Below are 22720 nucleotides of genomic sequence, written 5' to 3'. Positions count from 1 at the left end.
AAGGTATCATCTGTGTCACGTCTAGTCTGTTAGTAAGCGCCCCCCAGCTGAGTGCATGGCGCAACTGGTTCATTCATGAGATAGGATGCCTGTTTACTGCCGTGAGCTTTTACTAGGATAACTACTATAATATTAAATAAAAAATTACCTTAGCACTAGCTCCAAAAACTGTTTTAAAAGTTGGAAAAGTTGACATGAGGAGGACACTTTTGTTCTTCTCTAACGGCGGCTCTAACGGCTGCCCCTGTCACATTGAAAAACAACCTGACAACACGTCTAGCAACATTGATATACTGTTAATATTAATTGAACATATTTATATACTTATTAAAGTTACTGTATTAAAATATGGAATGAAAATGGTCATTTATGAACTCTTATTCCATATTAGATAATTACCATATCTTTTTGAGATATAGGTAACCTGCATTAAAAATAGTTATTTATTCGTAAACAGAATCACCTCGGCTCAAGTTATTTGTTACCATATCACAGAGCCCAGGATAATCAGTCAGCCTGTTCAACACACTATGGATTTTATTTGCAAGCAAACTAGACAGTCACTGTTTTGTCATTTATTTTGATTCCATAAGAGCATAAAAGCATCTGAAACTACTACCCTGCTATATCCTTGGCCAAGAGTAGCTGTGGCACAAAATTGTTCTATTAAGTACAAGGATGAAAAAGCAAATGTAGCATGTCATGAATTTAGGTTTTGCGTTGTGGTATTATTAGAATTAGTAATTCTTCATTTGTTTTGTCTTTACAGATTTCTAAGCACTGGTGACAGCTACACAACAATTGCTGCAAGTTTCCGGCTTGGAATTTCAACAGTTGGGAAAATTGTGAGGGAGACATGTGATGCCATCTGGGAGGAGCTGAAGGAGTCTCAGATGCCATCTCTTGACAAGGAGAGGTGGTTGAAGACAGCAAAGGGGTTTGAAGAGCGGTGGAACTTCCCACACTGTATAGGTGCCCTGGACGGGAAACACATCGTCATCCAGGCACCTCCCAACTCCAGGTCCCAGTTCCACAACTACAAGGGGACCTTCTCCATTGTGCTACTTGCCTTGGTTGACGCAGACTACAGGTTTCTGGCTGTGGATATTGGAGGCTTTGGCAGCAACAGTGATGGAGGGATCTTTGCCAAATCAAATCTTGGCAAAGCCCTCCAGGCAGGTGAGCTGGATGTCCCACCACCATCCCCTCTCCCCTCTGCACCAGATCTGGGACCGTTGCCATATGTGGTTGTGGCTGATGAGGCCTTCCCTATGAAGCCTAACCTCCTCAGGCCTTATCCAGGGCGTCACCTTCAGGAGGATGCCCGCATCTTCAATTACCGTCTCTCCAGAGCCCGTCGAATTGTGGAGAACTGCTTTGGGATCCTAACACAGCGCTGGAGGGTCTACTGTCGACGGCTGCAGGTCTGTCCTGATGCGGCAGACAGTATTATAAAGGCCACTTGTATCCTCTCCAACTTCCTGCGGCCTGATGAGGGAGATCACAACTGCGATGATGGAGAGCAGGGTGATGATGATGCTGGAGAGAGCATCCTGACACCAATCAGGTACCTGCGAGGGAACAGAGCATCTGCAGAGGCACTGAGAGTACGAGAGACCTTTCGCCATTACTTCAACTCTCCGGCCGGGGAAGTTCCTTGGCAATAGGGACATATTCGTCGTGGTTCTGCTCCTTGAAACTCTGAAATATTATCGGCATAATATAATGACAGCAATTATATGTATATAATTTATGAATATTTTGATATAATATGAAAATAATAATAAATTAGTAATATAGTATTAATATAATATTATAAATAATGATAATAAAAAATAATAAACAAGACTGATACAAGTTATAAAATAGTAATATGAAATAATGTTATATGATGTTATATAATTTCTTTTTTGTTTTCCTCATGTGTGTATACTTTTCTGTAAATATACTTATAACTTTTTGTTTATACTGTGAAGAAATAATAAATTTTATGTTTACCTCACCGCTTGTTTTTTAGTCAATGCACACACACACACACACACACACACACACACACACAGGATATTGTTTCAGTCAATTAGCATTTAATAGATAATAAAAAGTTAATTATGATATGTTAATAATATGTTGCATTTGGGTATTGCTGTGGTGCAAAAACAGCACCAAACTCTGCCTCGTGGCACAACTCTGTCATCTTCATTCTGACCCAGGATTGTTTTTCTATTGGCAGGCGCCTCAGTGCAGGAGCCAAACTTAAAAGAAATAGCGTGACATCATCCCTCTGTGCTCTCCCTTTATCCCTCTCTGCCTCTCTTGCTTCTTTTTTCTTCAAATATTTCTCCAGCATGCTGTCAGTGCTCTTTCTTTTAGCTGGCCTAGGAGCTGCAGCCACACACTCTCCCTCACTTTCTGCCTGGTTGAGGAGCTGAGCTGGCCCTGCATCTTCCTCCTGGGTCTCCTCAATTTCTACATTACTCTGGGTGCTATACAAAATAAAGCAAATGGTTAGTACTATGCCTAGCTAATTTTAGTTTATTATGTTACAAGATACAGCCCACCTCCTGAAAGATGTTGATTTATCTAAAAAAGACATGGCATCCATAAACTTCCATCTCTTCTTCTGCTTTCCACCTGCCTGACCACTCTTAACATCTCCCTCCTCTCTCTTCTTTCTCACATAGGTGTCCCTCAGATTCTTCCATAACTTTTTCACTTCCTCAACTAAAAAGTAACAGAGTTATATCATGTTTAGCTTTGGTTAGACACTCGCTTGTTTAGATCACTTCACTGTCTAATAATAGACAACACTACTGTCATTACATTGCCGCATTATCCGATATAGATCAAACTTAGATCATACGACAAGCAAAAAAGGGAATACAGAAGTATTATGTATCTTAATGACAGTTAAAACAGCCGACAATAACGGCATTAACGGTTTACAACGACTACAATTTAACTTGTGTCGGCTATCACTAAAACAAACACAATTTAATTCGGTAGGAGGTTGATTATACACACACCATCATCATACTCCATCTCCGCAGCTATTCTCCTCCATACATTGTCTTTAAAATCGTTGTCTTTGTAGCTTTTGTGTCTTTTGTTGAAAAGAGCCGGGTGCTGGGACACAAAGATGATCAGCTGTTCCACCATGGTGAATGTTCCTCTGTGTCTGTATGTTGGTCGGTTGTGTACTCATCGCGAGCGGAAGTTTGTAAAATTCGACCACGGTCCGAAAAAATAAAAGCCGCAATTTCGCTTTGCGAAATAACGTCGCTGGTGTGAAAGCTTGCATTGAAAAACATTGTATTCGAAAAAAAAAAAAAACGTGCGAAATATTCACGCGAAAATTTCGCGACTGGTGTGCAAAGACCTTTAGGGACACTCTTTTTGGTATAAAACGTTAGACACCCAAAAATTGGAGATGGCAGCCATTTTTCAAGCTGGTCGCCATTCCCATTGAACGCTCATTATTCCAAAAGTTCAAATGGTGATGCAAGCATGAAATTTGGTGCAAATACTCTATAAGGGCCACTCTTTTGAATAATTATGCTAGACTGTGCGGGGTTACCCTGTGCAGAGCTATTGGACCTATGAAGACCACAGGCATACTGTTCTTTCATGCCTCCACAGGTTGTGATACTGTATCAGCCATTTGCAAAAAAGCAAAAAAAAAAAATGCAAAAAAAAAAAAAAGGAGAAGAAGAAGAATGGCAAACCTGGGATATTTGTCCTGAGGCCTCTTCCATCTCTGGCAATGGTGACCTTGAGATCCTGGAGAAGTTTGTGGTCCTGATGTACAATAGATCAAGTACAGCTGATAGTGTGGATGAGGCTAGACCTTACATGTTTGCCAGAAAGCAGAGACCTTATTGAGCCATTCCTCCAACAATTCCTGGCCTTCAGTTTTGAAATTTCAATTGGCTGTAAATAGTTTCTAGTCAAGTGACCTCACAAACAGTCCAATTACCAATTTTCTATAAATGTGGTGGCTATCTTAAAAAATTGCTACCATCATTGATTTTCAAGTGTCTAATGTCTTTATTCGGATGAGCGGCCAATAGAGAGTATCTGTGCCAACTTTTAAGCTTACATCACCATTTGAACTTTTGATAAATTGTGCGTACAACAGACATGGCTGCCATCTCAAAAAAATGGCCCCCCATCTTGAATTTCTACATGTCTAATGATATATTCCAAAAGAAAGTCCCTTTGGGGATTATTTTTGCCAAATTTCATGCTTGCATCACCATTTGAACTATTGAAAAATGTGCGTATAAGAGCAATGTCGGCCATCTTGAAAATGGACGCCATCTTGAATTTTCACGTTTCCAACATTTTATTTCAAGAGGGTGGCCCTTAGAGGGTATTTGTGCCAAATTTCATGCTTGCATCACCATTTGAATGATTCTCTTGAAATTTGTAATTATCTGCTGCACTATTAGTTGGGTCATTTTGGAGCTTAACGTGACCGCGGTGAGCGAAGGTCCGTTTTCTCAATGGATTTGTCATCTAGGAGGGCTAAAAAACAAATTTAGCCAGGGTGTATTTTTTAAAATGGTGGGGAAAATCTTTTAGAGGCCAAAATCCAAAATGGCTGTCATGGAAATGATCTTTATAAAAGCTCGACCTACAATGATGAACAATACATGTTTTCAGACCTTATTTATGTTGAGAAATACATATTTCAGGGTTGGATAATGATTTGACCTTATTCGAACCTTCAAATTCAAGATGGCTGCCACTTTTGGTGTTTTTCTAGGGTATTTTGGGGGAGTTTTTGCCGTTTTGGGGGTATATTTTTTCAGTGTTGTTACAGAGTCTCTATAAGGTTAAAATGGAAGCTCTGCTCATGATGAGTTGAGTAATATACAGTTAAAGTTCACAGAAATAACATCTAAAGTCAGTAAAGTAGATGTTTATGTGTAAACAACCCTTGTTGATTGCCCATTTCCCATTAAAAAGGACTATGCAGAAATGACTTTTCAGGTCTATATCACAATATTTTTGGCTTTATTAAATTCTTTTGCAGTTTCAGCCCAATGGAAATGAATAGATTCCTTTATTTCGCTCCCATTTAAATTAATGGAGATTTATCATCACCATGGAAACCACTGGAGCAAAGACACATGTGTGATGTCACAAGGAAAACGCAGGCTGTTTTCAAATTCACCTACTATATACTGTGTATGAAAGTAGTATCTAGTAGGCACTGCGTACTGCCTACTACTCTTGAATGTAGTGTGTTCTATGACTGTTCTTCTAGGTTTATTTCGTAGCGAAGCAGAAATAGGATTCATTTTCCATACTTAATTTTGATTGTACAAAACAAACCATGAGTAGCCGACATGTTGACATTTCAGTTATTAATCTGTAAAAATATTGCCAGAAGCAGCATTTTATATGAAACAGTCAGTTGTGGAGAATACTTATTATTTCGGAGAGAAATTACTTATTTCGTGATAGCGTATGATGGCCTATTAGGGCCACTTAAAAGAAAAAAAACACATCAAGGATAATATCACACACACAATTCAGCATTAAGAATGCGGTGAAGCGGGAAAATTTAAGGTGGTGGAAATATAGAGGTAAAATACAGAATGTAACAGTAAAATGTCATACTATACTTGGCAGTGGTTTACACTATTAATGCTGCAGTCTGGCCGTTACAAACTGTTAATGGAAAAACAACAACAGACCTTTTCAGAATCAGAATCAGAATCGCCTTTATTCGCCAAGTATTTTTAAGAATACAAGGTATTTGACTCCGGTTTAAACTGCATTCTCTCAGTACAATGGCTATGAATAGAAAGACTCTCAGAGAAACACTAAATATTACAAAAAGTCAAGAACTTTGTACAGAGTAGAATAAAAATATATTCACAATTTGAGTTAAAAAAGTTTTTAGAAGTTATCACACACTATTGCGGGTTGAAAACGTAAAGATAACAAGTAGAGACTCTTATATTTGTATATTTTGCTGCCCTGATTGTTAAAGCCTCGCTCTCAGTCATTTTCAATTCAGGTGCTTTGCCTGCAACAGTAGGCGAAGCAGACTGGTCTAATGTATACTGTGAATTGTTTCCCGAATCAGTTCGTCATCTGGGTATTTTTTTTGCATACTACAACTTTGCTTTTGTTTGTATACTGTATACTATATGCTACATTTTGGGAAAATCAGTAGGCACTGCTAGTATAGAAGGCGAATTTGAAAACGGCCGCAGTGTTCTCCTGCTTGTTTACATGAAAAAAAAACTATGATTGGATGGGACATTCCTTTTCCCTTGTGATATCATTATTCCTTCGAGCAAAAGTTATATGGGTCTCAGCATTTCAATATTCAGTCATTTGCACCTTGTCGTGGTAAGGGAGCTTGAGTACCTCAGTGAACCTTAAGAGCTATGCCAGCTGGAGGAAACTCCAAGCAGGTTTTCAAGTGTAATAACTTGTAAAAAGGTCTGTTGTTGTTTTTCCATTAACAGTTTGTAACGGCCAGACTGCGGCATTATTAGTGTAAACCACTGCCAAGTATAGTTTGACATTTTACTGTTACGTTCTGTATTTCAGCTCTATATTTCCACCACCTTAGATTTTCCTGCTTCACCTCATCCTTAATGCTGAATTGTGTGTGAGATGTTTATCTTTGATGTGTTTTTTGCTTTTAAGTGACCCTAATAGACCGCTGTTCAGCGTCACGAAATGATAAGTAATTCCTCTCAGAAATATTAAGTATTCTCCACAACTGGCTGTTTCATATAAAATGCTGCTTCTGGCAATATTTTTGCAGATGAATAACTAAAATGTCAACATGTCGGCTACTCATAGTTTGTTTTGTACAATCAAAATTAAGTTTGAAAAATAAATCGTATAAAAAAAAAAAATAAAAAAAATCCTATTTCCGCTTCGCTACAAAATAAACCTAACAGAACAGTCATAGTACATTCTACATTCAAGTGTAGTAGGCAGTACGCAGTGCCTACTACATACTACTTTCATACACAGTATATAGTAGGTGAATTTGAAAAGAGCCTGCATTTTCCATGTGACATCACACGTGTCTTTGCTCCAGTGGTTTCCATGGTGATGATAAATCTCCATTCATTTAAATGGGAGCGAAATAAAGGAATCTCCATTCATTTGAATGGTCTGAAACTGCAAAAGAATTTAATAAAGCCAAAAATATTGTGATATAGACCTGAAAAGTCTTTTGCATATCATCTGCAGTCCTTTTTAATGGGAAATGGTCAATCAACAATGGTTGTTTACACATAAACATCTACTTTATTGACTTTAGATGTTATTTCTGTGAACTTTAACTGTATATTACTCAACTCATCATGAGCAGAGCTTCCATTATAACCCTATAGAGACTCTGTAACAACACTGAAAAAATATGCCCCCAAAACAGCAAAAACTCCCCCAAAATACCCTAAAAAAACACCAAAAGTGGCAGCCATCTTGAATTTGAAGGTTCAAATAAGGTCAGATCATTATGTAACCCTAAAATATGTATTTCTCAACAAAAATAAGGTCTGAAAACATGTATTGTTCATCATTGTAGGTCAGGCTTTTAAAAAGATCATTTCCATGACAGCCATTTTGGATTTTGGCCTCTAAAAAAATTTTCCCCACCATTTTAAAAAATACACCCTGGCTAAATTTGTTTTTTAGCCCTCCTAGATGACAAATCCATTGAGAAACGGACCTTCGCTCACCGCGGTCATGTTTCGCTCCAAAATGACCCAACTATATAACAGAGGATCAATGCCATGATTTTCTCAAGCTTTTGGTCAGAGTCATCATCCAAAAAAAGTTATAGGGCTGTCACTTTAGTGAGTTAATTAGATTAATAAATTATACATCAAATTATTTTGTTATAAAACTTAACGCAATTAACTCAATTGCTGCCAGCCATTTTCAAAGTATCTTAAACGATCTTTCAAGATTTGTTCTCAAAACATGCAGTGTGAATCGGTGTCAAATAATGACTAATTAATAATTAACAGCAGAATGCCAGCATTCCACCGGTGCGAAAGTATAACTTTCAATAGACATCTACACTTACAATATGTGAGTTTAAATTTAAGTCGGGGCACCACCCAATTTAGAGAAAACAGGTAAAACTTTAGGAAAGGTTTACTGTAAAATTTTTTTAGTTAATAATTCATAGAACTATTAATTATTAAGTCTCGATATCAAAAGGCTGCTACATCAATTGTGAATTCTTTTGAACGGTGTACAGAGGCCGTTAATTTCAACCACACAAAGACAGAAAGCAATTTCTTTATATGAAAAGTTTATTTACTAACTAAAAGAAGAAATATGTGCATGAATAAAAGAACAGGTGAAAGATATAAAAGGATAAATACATTGATGAATGGAAAGTGAAACTGATCATAAAAACCGGAATAAATGGAATAAAAGGACATAAACCAACCCACATAAATCTAAGTAACCCACCCAAGATCTCTGAGGCATTGACCACAACATACCAATAAATGCGAGATTGTCTTACACAAGTTCTGAGGCCGATGGTGAGAGCGGAGGACCAGTGGCAGCGACTGAGATGACAAAGTCCCGCTGCAGATGTGAGGGGTGATGGAGGGTCACAGACCGAAGGTCTGCTGCAGGTCATCTGAGTGTCACGGAGATGGTGTCCGATGAGTTGAGTCCATAGCATCAATTCTCACCGCGGCAGTCACAGCTGGAACAGCGGCGATGATGCTGGGCGTCGGGTTGAAACTTTGGCAGAGTTCCAAAGTTAAATCACCACAGGGAAAGCAGTGAGCAGGGCTTGTCTCCTGACGTCAGCGCATGAGGGGGAATCCCCGTCGATCAGCTGCTTGCCTCAGGCAGAGACGTGGGCACCGATGGATGGCTGGATGCATCTCGGGCTGGTTGTCTGGGGCCTGCGAGGAGTATGGAGCTGATATGTGCGGTGCAGGTTGAAGACGTGCTGAGGGCACGCAGGTAGACAGTAGAAGGAAGAGAGCCTTCTGGAAAAAGGGTGAAGAAAACAGCCTTCGGGAGGAAGGACGAAGAAGGAAAAGAGCCCAGAGCATGTCCTGGTGTGGAGTTTTGATCAGCTTTTCCTGCCGAGTCAGTGAGGTCACTTTAGGCTGACGCCCATTCACGTCTCATCTTTCTGCACGTGGATCAGATTGTCCCAGAGATCACTAACTAACTATAACTTTAAACTGCAAAGAGATTCCCACATGTAATAGTCAAAATCACATTTCTTATTGTTTAAGCTTCACATCAAGACTAAACATGACAGGTTTTCCTCTTTAAGAACCCACTAAAATAAAAATCAAGATGTTACAATGGGATATGTTTCCAAGACAGCAGTTTTCAGACAAACATTATCAATGATTCTCATTACACAGTACATGTTTGCAAAGGTGAAGATGTACAGTTAGTGTAAAAACATCATTTTTGTGCTGTTCTCAACAGTGTGAATCAAAGAGTCTTTGTCTTTGAGGAGAAGGTGGGGAGCAGATCGTCCCCCTGGCATTCCTTCTTTCTTATTCCCAAAGAGAAAGATTGAGGGCCACAAGATATGAGAGAAGGATGTCTGTACAGTTGCACATGTCCGCCAGGTGTCAAAGAAAAGTCTTTGGATTTACAGCCATGTCTCAATGTTTTATAGTTTTGCAAACATCAGAGGAAGGAATGAGGCAGACTTCAGGAGAAAACAACTTTAGTGCAGAGGTCTGTTTTTCCAAAACTTGCTTTATTACCTCTCCTTCCTTGGGGGGGTTTAAGTTGGAGACCAGGTCAAAGCTGTGAAACCAGGTCCCAGCCTGAGCTTATGTTACACACATAATTTACTTCTATAGACACAATTAAACGGCTGCAATTGAATTGATGTCTATAGATGTGAATGGCCATTTGATAAAAAATGTGGATTTATAAATCTTCTCTTCTTTGTGTATTTATTTGATTTGTCATGCACTACAATTTTGTAATGTCCTATAATTTAGATTCTTTATTTGGGGACCTTAAGCAGATATGAGATTAACATGTGATAAATTTGAGTTAGTTAATTGCTGCCATGCAGAGGAATGTCAGTATCTTCTTGAAAATGGTTTTGCTGTGCCCAGATCCAGTCCTTGGAGTTCTCTGTGTCTTTTGGTCCCTATACCTGACCAAAGTCCTAGGTTTTGTGTGAATTTCCGCAAGGAGAACTCTGTGACTATCCCGGTTCTTTTCCTTTTTCACGTATGAATGACTGTGTGGATAGGGTAGGCCCAGCTTTACCATCCTGTGGTTTCGAGATCTTTGCTTGTGTCCCACCTGACCATTTCCTGCAGTACATAGTGATACAGAGGTTGAGGAATGCCCCTGCCACTTTTCAGAGGCTGATGAACACTGTCCTGTGTGGAGTTAAGAACTGGGAGGCCTATCTGGTTGACAATGTGTTTTTTTCCCCCACTTGGTCTGAGCATGTGGGAATGCTGAGAAAAGTTTTCAGGCAGTGTTTGATGGCTGCGTCTCAGACTCTGAATCTGGCCAAGTGTGAGTTTGGTAAAGCTGTCGTCACCTATATGGGTAAGCAGACAAGCAAGGGTCAGGTGTCAGCCTCAGACGGCTAAAGTTCAGGCCATTCTGGATTTTCTGAAGCCAAAGACCAGGCGCCAACTCCTGGTTTCTGTAAAAACTTTGCAAGTGTTGTTTCACTACTTACCAGCTTGTTGAGTCCAAGTGTTCAGTTTTTGTGGACTCCTGACTGAGTCATTTGAGTCCGCTAAGGCCCTTTTGTTTAGTGCCCCCGTGCTCACTGCACCTGATTTTAGGCATCCTTTTAAGGTGGAGGTAGATGCCAGCGCTACTGGTGCAGGCACTGTCAGGCACAGGAGGATGAGTGTGGCATTGACCACCCTGTCTGTTATTTCTCAAAGAAATTTAACGGACACCAGATCAACTACAACACCATCGAAAAAGAGGCCTTTGCATTGCTGTGGGCTTTGCAACATTTTGAAGTCTGTCGGGTCCAGTTCCGAGCTGGTTGTGGTGTTTTCAGATCATAAATTTCTTTTGTTTTTGTTGTGCATGCAGGGCTCTCAAGTTTGAATGCAGACCAGAGTGGCACCCCCACTCCACCCTGCAGGTTATAGGAATGGGGGTCTTTCATCATTTTTTTGTTTTTTGAATTATTTTTTTCTACATAGACGCCTCAATCCACTGTTATTTAAGGAGGTGACAACCCTTAACATATCACAACAATATATACTACATAATAAGAATAATAATAAAAAAGAAACTCAGCAAATCTTTATCATTAATAACATTTTGCCTTAAAAGACACATTTTCAGGTTAAAATTTCAACAGCTCTTTCATTTTTAAATTTGTTCATACAAAATCACCTCTTATGTGTCCTGGACATCCTCTCACAACTTTCACAGCTCTTAGTTCATAAAAGGTAAGTAAAAAAACCTACTGAGACCATAATCAGGATTTTTTTTTAAATTTATTGACAAAATTCACCTTTTAATGTGTTCAAGCAGATTTCATCTTTTCTGCTGCCATTTTGTCTTAATTCCCCACTTGCAAGCCCAGCTTGATACATTCATACACTGTACATACACTGTAAAAACATGGAACTACATAAAATAATTGTAAAAATACATGACTTTACAAAAAAAAAAAATGTAAAAATAAACAAAACAAACAAACAAACAAAACAAACAAACAAAATAAAATGTAAAAGCACTCGCAGCAAAGTTTCTAGACGAATACCGTAAAATTATGTCAAACGCTGGAACTACGTAAAAAAAAAGTGAAACTACAGGATTTTTTTTTTTTTTCTTTTTTTGATCAGAGACAATTCTTAGCTTTTGAAGTAACTTTAATGGAGGTGGGTCGATTAATGAGGTTGTTACTGCCAGGTCTGTCATTTCTGCTCCTGGATCTGACCCCTCTGAGCCTGACCCTGTTCTGCAGTTCTTGCTCAGTACGAGCCAGTCTCTTTGGCAGATTCAAAAGATCTAGTTGGCCATATTAAGCCATCAGGTTCTCCCTGTGATGTCATCCTTCCTAGGCTGAGAGATGTTCTCTAGTATAGGAAAGTCTGTCGTCCCTGTTATAAACAGCAGTTTGTCTTGTGGTGTTGTTCCACCAAGCCTTAATCATGCGGTGGTGCAACCGCTACTTAAGAGATCAGGCCTTGATTGCACTGTGCTGGCCAATTTTAGGCCCATCTCCAAGCTCCCTTTTCTCTCAAAAATCTTAGAGAGAGTTGTATAGACACAGCTAAAGTCTTTTCTGGATGAGCATGGTGTCCTGGAGGTCTTCCAGTCTGGTTTTAAAACTCTCCACAGCACAGAGTCAGCCTTATTGAGAGTTTTTAATGACATCCTCCTGGCAACTGATGCTGGAGATCACTTAGTTATGGTTCTGTTGGATCTGTCCTCTGCCTTTGACACCGTGAACCAGGATACCTTAGTGGCTCGGCTACATAGCCTCGTAGGTATTCGTGGTACTGTATTGGAGTGGTTGAGGTCATATCTTGCAGACTGATCGATGAGTGTGAGCCTTGGAGATTCAGAGTCCAGCTCTGCTCCACTACTGTAAGGGGTTTCACAGGGGTCGAATTTGGGGCCCCTGCTGTTTTCATTATATTTACTGCCTCTGGGCTTCATCTTAAGGCAGCGTGGCATCTCCTTTCATTGCTACACTGACGATGGCCAGATGTATGTGCCACTGAAGAAGGATGGTGCTTTCTCCCTCACACCACTTTTAGCATGTCTCTATGACATCAAAGCCTGGATGGCTTTGAACTTTTTAAACTTTAATGAGAAAAAAACAGAAGCAATGGTGTTTGGTCCCAGTGGCCCTTGTGAATCCCCTCCTTTAGACTTGGGTCCTTTAGCTATTTATTTTAAGGCAACAGTCTCAAACTTGGGTTCTAATATGGAAAGTGATTTTAAATTGGAAAAGCAACTTAGCTCTGTTTGCAAGCTGCCTAATTTTTTCATATTAGGCAGCTTGCAAAAGTAAAAGCCTTTCTTGCACAACAGCACTTTGAAACAGTAATCCACGCCTTTATTACATCTCGGCTGGATTACTGTAACGCACTTTATTATGGTGTCAGCCAGTCCGCCCTCTGGCTGCCTGTGCATTTTAAAGTACATTTTAAGATTCTTTTACTTGTTTTTAAATCTTTACATGGTCTGGCCCCATCTTACCTCTCGGAGCTTCTTTACCCCTACACTACTGCTCGGTGCCTCAGGTCAGCTGATCAGCTGCTCCTGAAGGTACTGAGATCCAAATGGAAGCTTAGAGGGGATAGGGCTTTTTCTGTGGCGGCCCCCAAATTGTGGAACAAGCTCCCCGTCCACATCAGACAAAGCTCCTCACTGTCCATTTTCAAAACTCGTCTTAAAACTCATTTTTATTCCTTGGCTTTCGACCCTGCATGAGACTCTGCTCCTGTTTTAGTGTTTTTTGGTTTGCTTTTACTTATTGTTCCTACTGTTTTTACATTGTTTTTTTTGTTTTTTTACAAACAGTGAAAGAATTGTTTTAGTGTTTATATCTGCTTTATTTTGTCAATAATTTTTAATTAATTTCTGTCTGTGTTGTATTGTCTATTCACAACACTTTGTTTCATCTGTGGTTGTTTTTAAAGTGCTTTATAAAGAAAGATGAGTTGGGATGAGTATTATTACAGAGTCCAAGTTTCTAATTATTTAGGCTCATATTATAATGTGCTATATAATTTATGGTTATAATATTTTATGTAATTTATGTTAACATTATTTTTTATATAATTTATAGTTTTATTTTTTATATAAACTTTATTTTATTTTCTTGTGTTAAAGCAGCAGCCAACACTTCAGTATCAGCATTGACTGAGCAGTGAGCACTATGTTGGACTTAAAATTGAATAGTATTACAAAATATTTACTCTGACCTTTTCGAATCCTGCACCTGGCAAGTAAGGTATGAAAAAACTAAAACTAAACTGAAACTAAACTATATCTTAGCCTTGTTGCAAAAATTAAAACTAATTAAAAACTAGAATACCCACTCTAAACCTAACTGAAACTAAACTGTAATGGAATAAAAGAGACAAAACTAACTAATACTAAAGTAAAATGAGAAAAACAATGTAAAAACTAACTAAAACTAAAGTATAATGAAAAATCCAAAACTATTATAACCTTGGATCTGAGACCCTGCTATACAGGGGGCACAGCATGTCTGTGCTCCCCAGCGCGGAACTGGCTGTCTGCGCCCCATGGGGCGGATTGGCTGTCTGCGCCCAAGGGGGTGGACCACCTGTCTGTGCTCAGTGGAGTGGACCGGCTGTACCCAGTGGTGTGGACTGGCTGTCTGCGCACCAGGCAGTGGACCAGCTCTCTGTGCCCTATGGAGTGAACTGGCTGTCTGTGCTCCATTGTGTGGACCCTGTACAGTGTGATTTTTACGTTTTATTTTTAATAAACGGGATGTGTTGATGGTCTTTGCTATGTTGGTCAATTTTTAACAACAATCTTTTTTGCAACGCTATCCATTGCACAGGGTTTGAACTTGAATTTCTCACACTGAATTTTTTCAGCATCGAAATTGGACTCTGAATTTTAGAAAACATCAAATTTCAAGCGCTGATTGGTTATTCTCCCCCTTTTATATTTGTCCATGTTGAAATCAATTCAGTGTAAAAAAAAATCAACAACTCAAAAAATCCAGTAAAAAAAAAATATCTTTGTCTCGAGAAATTCCGTGCCAGAAAATTCAGTGTCAGGAAATTCAGTGTCAAAAATAATTCAGTCTCAACATCCGGGTAACCAAGGAGAAGCAATCGAACCCTTGGTCAAGTTGTACAACGCTCAGCCAATCAGGTTATGCTCCACTGGTCATTTGACACCATAGACTGTATGACACCATGACGGTTTCGAGTGAACTATGTCGACCAACACCAACGATGGGGCTTTGGTAAGCCTGTTTATGCTTTTTGTCATTTGTGTTTTGAAAATTGCATTATAGCTATGACTTAACATGCTGCACGTTAACCGGCTATTTTGAACGATAGCAATACTAAACTTTTATTACGTGGCGTTCGTCAAAACTGCGTCAGCAGCTTGCTAACGGTACATACATTGTGTTTTGGGGCAACAAGGATGAACGTTTTTGATTTGAGGAACAACGATGTTGTTTTCTAATTACTATAAACAATCGGTGGGTTATCTGCCAAGTAATGGCAATCTCGGCCTGATAAAACTTCTTCGCTGTGGTGAGGGGCCGCTGCGGTAGCTCACCTTGTAGACCCGGTGTGTGTTAGCCTCTTGAGCCTCCCAGATTCGAGTTCATTCTCACTTGACAGGACAGGTTTATTGTTTTGTTTATCTGACACAGAAGTGTTTTTTACTGAAATGTCATACCATTTTATGTTTGTTCTGCTGAGAGTTGAATTAAGATTATTTTGGGAATAGTTAAGCATGTTTAATACCCCTGAGTTGGTGTCTTTTCCCAGAGAGATACACAATATTGTTTTATAGCTTGTTTCAAATTTTTGTATAATGTAGGACGCATACTTTAAGTGTTCACCCTTTGGAAACCACAGTATGGTCACCATAATTATAGTGCAGTAACGAGTAACTTTGTAAAATGTATTCATGTTCTTGTTCTGCCAATTTGTAATGCTCCTCTTGCTTTTTCTGCATTGTTGCAGGGCAGTCATGCTGGTAATATTTTACAGTCAGCCAACCGCCTTTTACAATTACTCAACTCATCAGGTCAACAGGGTTCAGCAAGTGTTGGAGTCACAAATCAACAAATGAGGTTTAGTATTGAAATTTACTTTGTGGACATATGGCTTATACTACTCATACATTTTAGATGTATTGATTATTAATAGATTTTCTTGGATACAATTCTGCAGAGAACAGAGACGAACAGAACCAGTTCAAATGGAAATGACCAGGTGAAGAAAAGTTTGTTTAAATGTAAAACATAAACCTCTCACTTAAGGTTAATATTAAATTAATTATGAAATGAGCTAAGCAATAGCAGGACTTGATAATACATAATCTTCTAATAATGTCACAAATGGTTGTAGTTTGTGTTTTTTTTTTTTTTTTTTTTTTTTTTCTGTAGGTCCTTTCCGGGTATTTTCACCAGGGGCAGAGGAAAAAGACGATTTCGCACAGCAAGTCCTGTTCCTGCCAGGAGGCCTAGGCCACTGGATGTTGCTTTCTATTTGTTGCCAAAGCGATGTGAAAAAACTCCAAAAGAGGAGGAGCAAATAGTCCATATGCATGCCGGACTGGGCCGTAGGACTGCTCATCTAGATGAAAGCACAACACATGAGGAGGTAAAAACATGCAATTGTTAACTTAGTATTGTAGGTTTTGAAGTTATATGGATTTGTTAGAATTTCATGCAGTGTTATTGATGCTCTTTATGATTTCAAGTTTTGACACTAATTTTGGGGAAGATTATATGTGTATACATTTTCTGCTTACAGTTATGTGATGCCCTCAAAGTTTTATTCCCAAAATTGGGGTCAGTTACTGGTGGGTGGCTGCTCTACAAACCTTCAGGTAGGCCAACACTAGTTTGTGTGATACTGGTACTTTGTCATAAAACAAAACACTTAAAATGAATTCTTCACAGTAACCTCTATACTTTGAACTCTGCATGTTTAATATCAAACATATCTGAGCTGAGGTCGGAGAGCGCAGACCTCCGCCAGCACCACAGTCCTCACTCAGATTGTGATTTTCACCATTAATATTAGTCCTACCTTTATTTTATCTAAATATTTAAAATCATTGACCGTGAAAACATACCATTAGCAACTGGATTCATAATGGTATCTAATGTAGTTCGGTAGTTATACAAAACAATTTCATTTTTCATCATGCTGGATCCAGACGGTGGTCAGGATCACTCCCAAAATGTAATCAATTGTTTCTTGTCCCAATCCTGACATTTCCAGAAAATTTTATTGAAATCCGTCCATTTTTTTTTTTTTAGTTATGTAACAAACAGACGCTGATTATTGCATAACCTCCTTGGCAGAAGTGGGGGAAAAAAACACCAGGTTTGCTTTAGGTTACCTCTTCAGACTGGTATGTTCTGATGACATATTTAGGTGCTTTGACTAAATGTTTGGATTATCTAATAACTTTTGATTGTAATGTAATCTTCCACTCCTGCTATCTGTAGGTGGATGGGGAAGCCGACAACTCAATCTTGTGACTCCCAGTGATACTGGCTATACTGGCGTGATGCTGAAATCTTTAAGTCCCGGGTGTAAAAACCTTTACATTGCCCCATTCCAAGAAGAACTCAGCACAAACCCCCTGCCACTAACTGATGTAGCATTCAGCAACAGGCCAAAAGCCACATGTCAGAAGTGTGGATTAGCAATTCCCCTTCCACTCCTGACAGAGCACATCAAATCTTGTGACATCATGGATTTCTGCAGTGACGATAACCTGGCCAATGGGGAAACCAGTCAGCTCGAAGAGAGACAGTGTAAGAACTCTAAATGTTAAGCTTTTGTGAGTATTGGTATTAAAAAAACAGAAACCCCTTTTTTGAAAATAACACTCTTCTCAACCTCTAATCAGCAGATATGCAGGAATGTCCTGTCTGCGCAAAGATGATTCCTACTGATATCATTGAGGTACATGCTTCCTCGTGTATGGAAAGGTATCTATGTACTTTTTATTCTCATTGTCTTTTCAGTCTTTGTCCTGCTTATTCTACAGTTGTAACAAAAATATGTGAGGGTAGAAGGGCAGGGAAAGAGGTGACACATGAAAGTGTTACAATTGAGGGAGACCAAGAAGCAATGCCTGGACCATCCAGATGTTCTACAGCTATTACAGATGGTAGGTGCTGTTCAGGCTTAGCAGTAGCATAGGAAAGTTAAGGAAGATATAATGTTACATATGAAATTTTGAATTCTTTTTGCTGTCTCAACAACAAATATTGGTAATGAAACAACCACATTTCCTTTGTTTTCATATTAGACTGGTTAACCATCACTGACCCCAGCAAGGCCATATCTCAGTGTGCTGGCAGTTCTCTGCGTAATCATGAAACAGAGAGTCCCTTACTTCTCAGCATGGAATCAGAAAAAGCCTTGAAGAACAGGACATGGCACTGATCTCCTTCTACAAGCGGCCTAATGTGGAATGGGGACGACCCCTCAATTGCAAACTTGAAGGTAGCTTCAGTTAAAAGTTACAATTGTCAAAATCTAACTTGCGTGTTTACCTTGTGCTTTTGCTACTAAAATTTACATTGTTTTGCAGGAGATACTGCTATTGGAGAGGGCGTAACTCGTTTTTTCTTCTCAACATGCATAGAAAAACTGAAGTCAGGGTTTTGCATACATTTTGTTATGTATTTTTTAGCATTGTTCTAACTATATTTATATTGAACCCTGTCTATCTACCTATATCTGTGTATATATATCACTCTTTTTCTCCCTCTTTCTCTATCTATATATTTATATATCTATATATACATCTATATGTGTGTATATAAAGTATATAAACACACACAGACACGTCACCATATGTTATTTGTCCATATAAACTGATGGCATTTTGATAGGGTTGGTTTATCCTCACATTTCAAAGCGCTCCTCTTAATGTAGGTCAGTCTATCACCAAAATAAAATGCATTTTCTGAGGAATCACTCTCATTCACACCCAGGGCAAACACAAATGTTGACCTGCATGTCTTCGTACTCTAGAAGGCCTATTTCTTTTTATTGTTCTTGATTTATTAGTTGGGTCATTTTGGAGCGAAATGTGACCGCGGTGAGCGAAGGTCCATTTCTCAATGGATTTGTCATCTAGGAGGGCTAAAAAACAAATTTAGCCGGGGTGTATTTTTTAAAATGGCGGGGAAAATTTTTTTAGAGGCCAAAATCCAAAATGGCTGCCATGGAAATGATCTCTTTAAAGGCTCAACTTATAATGATGGACAATACATGTTTTCAGACCTTATTTTTGTTGAGAAATACATATTTCAGGGTTACATAATGATTCGGCCTTATTTTAACCTTTAAATTCAAGATGGCTGCCACTTTTGGTGTTTTTTAGGGTATTTGGGGGGGGAGTTTGCTGTTTTTGGGGCATATTTTTTCAGTATTGTTACAGAGTCTCTATAAGGTTAAAATGGAAGCTCTGCTCATGATGAGATGAGTAATATGCAGTTAAAGTTCATCTGATGTCAATAAAGTAGATGTTTATGTGTAAACAACCCTTGTTGATTGACCATTTCCCATTAAAAAGGACTTTGCAGAAATGATTTTTCAGGTCTATATCACAATATTTTTGGCTTTATTAAATTCTTTTGCAGTGTCAGACCAATGGAAATAAACAAGATTCCTTTATTTTGCTCCCATTTAAATGAATGGAGATTTATCATCACCATGGAAACCACTGGAGCAAAGACATATGTGTGATGTCACAAGGAAACTGCAGGCTGTTTTCAAATTCGCCTACCACATACGGTGTATGAAAGAAGTGTAGAAAGTAGTGCTGAACTATCGAATATTTTAGTAATCGAGTACTCTACTGAAAATTACATGGAGTACTCGAGTACTCGGTTAAAACGCATTTTCGCGTACTTACACAGCAATTATTTTTCAAATGGAAATTTGTTTCAAGCAAGTGTAAAATCAAGTCTCTTTGGGTGATAAATTTTAAATTCTGACTACATATGTGACATTATAACCAGGAATGAGACATTCTTGAAAGATTTTGAGTCTTTGTAGTGTTCAGACTGAAATGATGATCCCTGCTGTATTGGAGCACATATAGCTCCATTACTACTTGATATTTGTACCCTTCTACCCCTGACACCTGCCCAGTTAGCTCTATTATGTTTTTGTTTTTTAATCTTCTTCACTCTTCAGTGCTGTGTTTTGTAGATTATCTACAACACTAAATCAGTAATCAACTAATTTGCATAACAAGTCATTTGTATGTAACGGTTATGGACACTGAAGGACAGAGGAATAACATCGTGTGAGGGACAGAAAGCGTATAATATCACAACAGTGTTTCCCTTGGATTAACAGTTTGGGGGGGGGGGGCACGTTACTGCAGCGGGGGGTATGAGCGCAGGAGAACGAGTGTGGCCTCTTCTCGGAGAAAGCATTGGAGATGTTTCTTGTGGTTGTCCTTTATAAGGAATGAGCTTGTCTGTGTGTAAATGCGCGCATGTGTTCGTGTGTCTGTGAACGCGTTGGAGCAGAACTTCACCGTGCGCTAAAAGATCACGCGCTCTTTCGCGCAAGGTGAAGCTCCGCAAGGAGAAATATGAACCCAACGATGTAGAAACGACATCCCGTCGTGAAAATTAGGTCAGTAACACAAGGTAATTTTATCTGTTAGATTAAAAAACAAGGTATGGACCTGATTCATGAGAGAGGGAACTCTAAATCACTTCTGGCGCTGTATGGAAAATAAAATCAACTGCACATTCAGGGGGGCGGAAAGTAGGGGAAACACTGCAACCTGTTAATGTGTTTAGAGCTACAAATAAACTTTGTTGGGTTGACTCTTTTTGAGATGTTAAAATATCGATCCTCCTGCACTATTCATTCACACGCACTCTCCCACGCAGTCACACTGGCCATCCAAACCGTGCCATACTCTACGCGCCTGCACAATGAGGCGCAGAGAACACTGCTACAACTTCAGTGACTTTTAGGCTCATATTAAGTCGTTTAGGTGCAACACAGCCCTCTGACACCCCCGCCATTGTTTGAAATGACTGTTGAGAGAAGCGGTCGCAGCGATCGTATGTGCTTAAAAAAAAAATACACCCGCTTCTGGGCTTGAACCCGGGATCTGTTGGACATAACACAAGCTCTCTCCTGACTGCGCCAACGTAGTTGTGCTTTTGACTGTGCAAGCTTCCTTCTATTGTCCATAGATCAGTTACTAGTCTAAGTTTGCAAAAAAGAAAAACACACCCGCTTCTGGGCTTGAACCTGGGGTCTATTGGACTCAACCCAAGCTCTCTCCTGACTGCGCCAACGTAGTTGTGCTTTTGACTGTGCAAGCTTCCTTCTATTGTCCATAGATCAGTTACTAGTCTAAGTTTGCTTAAAAAAAAAAATACACCCGCCCCTGGGCTTGAACCCGGGATCTGTTGGACATAACACAAGCTCTCTCCTGACTGCGCCAACGTAGTTGTGCTTTTGACTGTGCAAGCTTCCTTCTATTGTCCATAGATCAGTTACTAGTCTAAGTTTGCAAAAAAAAAAACACACCCGCTTCTGGGCTTGAACCCGGGATCTGTTGGACATAACACAAGCTCTCTCCTGACTGCGCCAACGTAGTTTTGCTTTTGACTGTGCAAGCTTCCTTCTATTATCCATAGATCAGTTACAAGTCTAAGTTTGCAACAAAAAAAAAAACACACCCGCTTCTGGGCTTGAACCTGGGGTCTATTGGAGTCAACCCAAGCTCTCTCCTGACTGCGCCAATGTAGTTGTGCTTTTGACTGAGCGGCTTCTTTCTATAGTCCATAGATCAGTTACTAGTCTAAGTTTGCTTAAAAAAAAAAAAATACACCCGCTTCTGGGCTTGAACCCGGGATCTGTTGGACATAACCCAAGCTTTCTCCTGACTGCGCCAATGTAGTTGTGCTTTTGACTGTGCAAGCTTCCTTCTATTGTCCATAGATCAGTTACTAGTCTAAGTTTGCAAAAAAAAAAAAAAACACACCCGCTTCTGGGCTTGAACCTGGGGTCTATTGGAGTCAACCCAAGCTCTCTCCTGACTGCGCCAACGTAGTTGTGCTTTTGACTGAGCGGCTTCTTTCTATAGTCCATAGATCAGTTACTAGTCTAAGTTTGCTTAAAAAAAAAAATACACCCGCTTCTGGGCTTGAACCCGGGATCTGTTGGACATAACACAAGCTCTCTCCTGACTGCGCCAACGTAGTTGTGCTTTTGACTGTGCAAGCTTCCTTCTATTGTCCATAGATCAGTTACTAGTCTAAGTTTGCAAAAAAGAAAAACACACCCGCTTCTGGGCTTGAACCTGGGGTCTATTGGACTCAACCCAAGCTCTCTCCTGACTGCGCCAACGTAGTTGTGCTTTTGACTGTGCAAGCTTCCTTCTATTGTCCATAGATCAGTTACTAGTCTAAGTTTGCAAAAAAAAAAAAAACACACCCGCTTCTGGGCTTGAACCCGGGATCTGTTGGACATAACACAAGCTCTCTCCTGACTGCGCCAATGTAGTTGTGCTTTTGACTGTGCAAGCTTCCTTCTATTGTCCATAGATCAGTTACTAGTCTAAGTTTCCTTAAAAAAAAAAATACACCTGCCCCTGGGCTTGAACCCGGGATCTGTTGGACATAACACAAGCTCTCTCCTGACTGCGCCAACGTAGTTGTGCTTTTGACTGTGCAAGCTTCCTTCTTTTGTCCATAGATCAGTTACTAGTCTAAGTTTGCAAAAAAAAAAACACACCCGCTTCTGGGCTTGAACCTGGGGTCTATTGGACTCAACACAAGCTCTCTCCTGACTGCGCCAACGTAGTTGTGCTTTTGACTGTGCAAGCTTCCTTCTATTGTCCATAGATCAGTTACTAGTCTAAGTTTGCTTAAAAAAAAAACACACCTGCTTCTGGGCTTGAACCCGGGATCTGTTGGACATAACACAAGCTCTCTCCTGACTGCGCCAACGTAGTTGTGCTTTTGACTGTGCAAGCTTCCTTCTATTGT

General features: G+C 39.5%; 1 protein-coding gene across 4 annotated transcripts; it reads left to right on the top strand.

Annotated features, from left to right (window-relative positions):
- Positions 1-13804: 13804 nt before the first annotated feature.
- Positions 13805-18918, top strand: LOC141785395 (uncharacterized). Of its 4 annotated transcripts, none has more exons than XR_012597524.1 (9): positions 13805-15790; positions 15891-15932; positions 16106-16322; positions 16476-16551; positions 16988-17054; positions 17180-17491; positions 17590-17668; positions 17992-18188; positions 18277-18918. XR_012597524.1 is itself a non-coding variant. In XM_074663716.1 (7 exons), exons 1-7 carry the CDS (start codon positions 15786-15788, stop codon positions 17731-17733), a joined length of 711 nt encoding a protein of 236 aa, XP_074519817.1. In that variant the 5' UTR covers positions 13805-15785; the 3' UTR covers positions 17734-17796. The 4 variants fall into 4 exon arrangements, 1 of the variants encoding a protein (XP_074519817.1); XR_012597523.1 differs by having other exon boundaries at positions 16988-17082; XR_012597522.1 differs by lacking the exon at positions 16988-17054.
- The last annotated feature ends 3802 nt before the right edge of the window (positions 18919-22720 follow it).

The sequence above is a fragment of the Halichoeres trimaculatus genome, unplaced genomic scaffold, assembly GCF_033239565.1.
Source record: "Halichoeres trimaculatus isolate MK-OKI-2021-1 unplaced genomic scaffold, fHalTri1.1 fHalTri1_scaffold_23, whole genome shotgun sequence".
Lineage (NCBI taxonomy): Eukaryota > Metazoa > Chordata > Actinopteri > Labriformes > Labridae > Halichoeres > Halichoeres trimaculatus.
Note: the sequence above shows the minus strand (reverse complement) of the source record. Positions and strands in the feature narration are given on the sequence as shown.

Coding starts and splice junctions, on each gene's coding strand:
- LOC141785395 (XM_074663716.1), top strand. Junction 15,933..16,105: donor GTTCAAATGGAAATGACCAG/GTGAAGAAAAGT, acceptor TTTTTTCTGTAG/GTCCTTTCCGGGTATTTTCA. Junction 16,323..16,475: donor AAAGCACAACACATGAGGAG/GTAAAAACATGC, acceptor TTCTGCTTACAG/TTATGTGATGCCCTCAAAGT.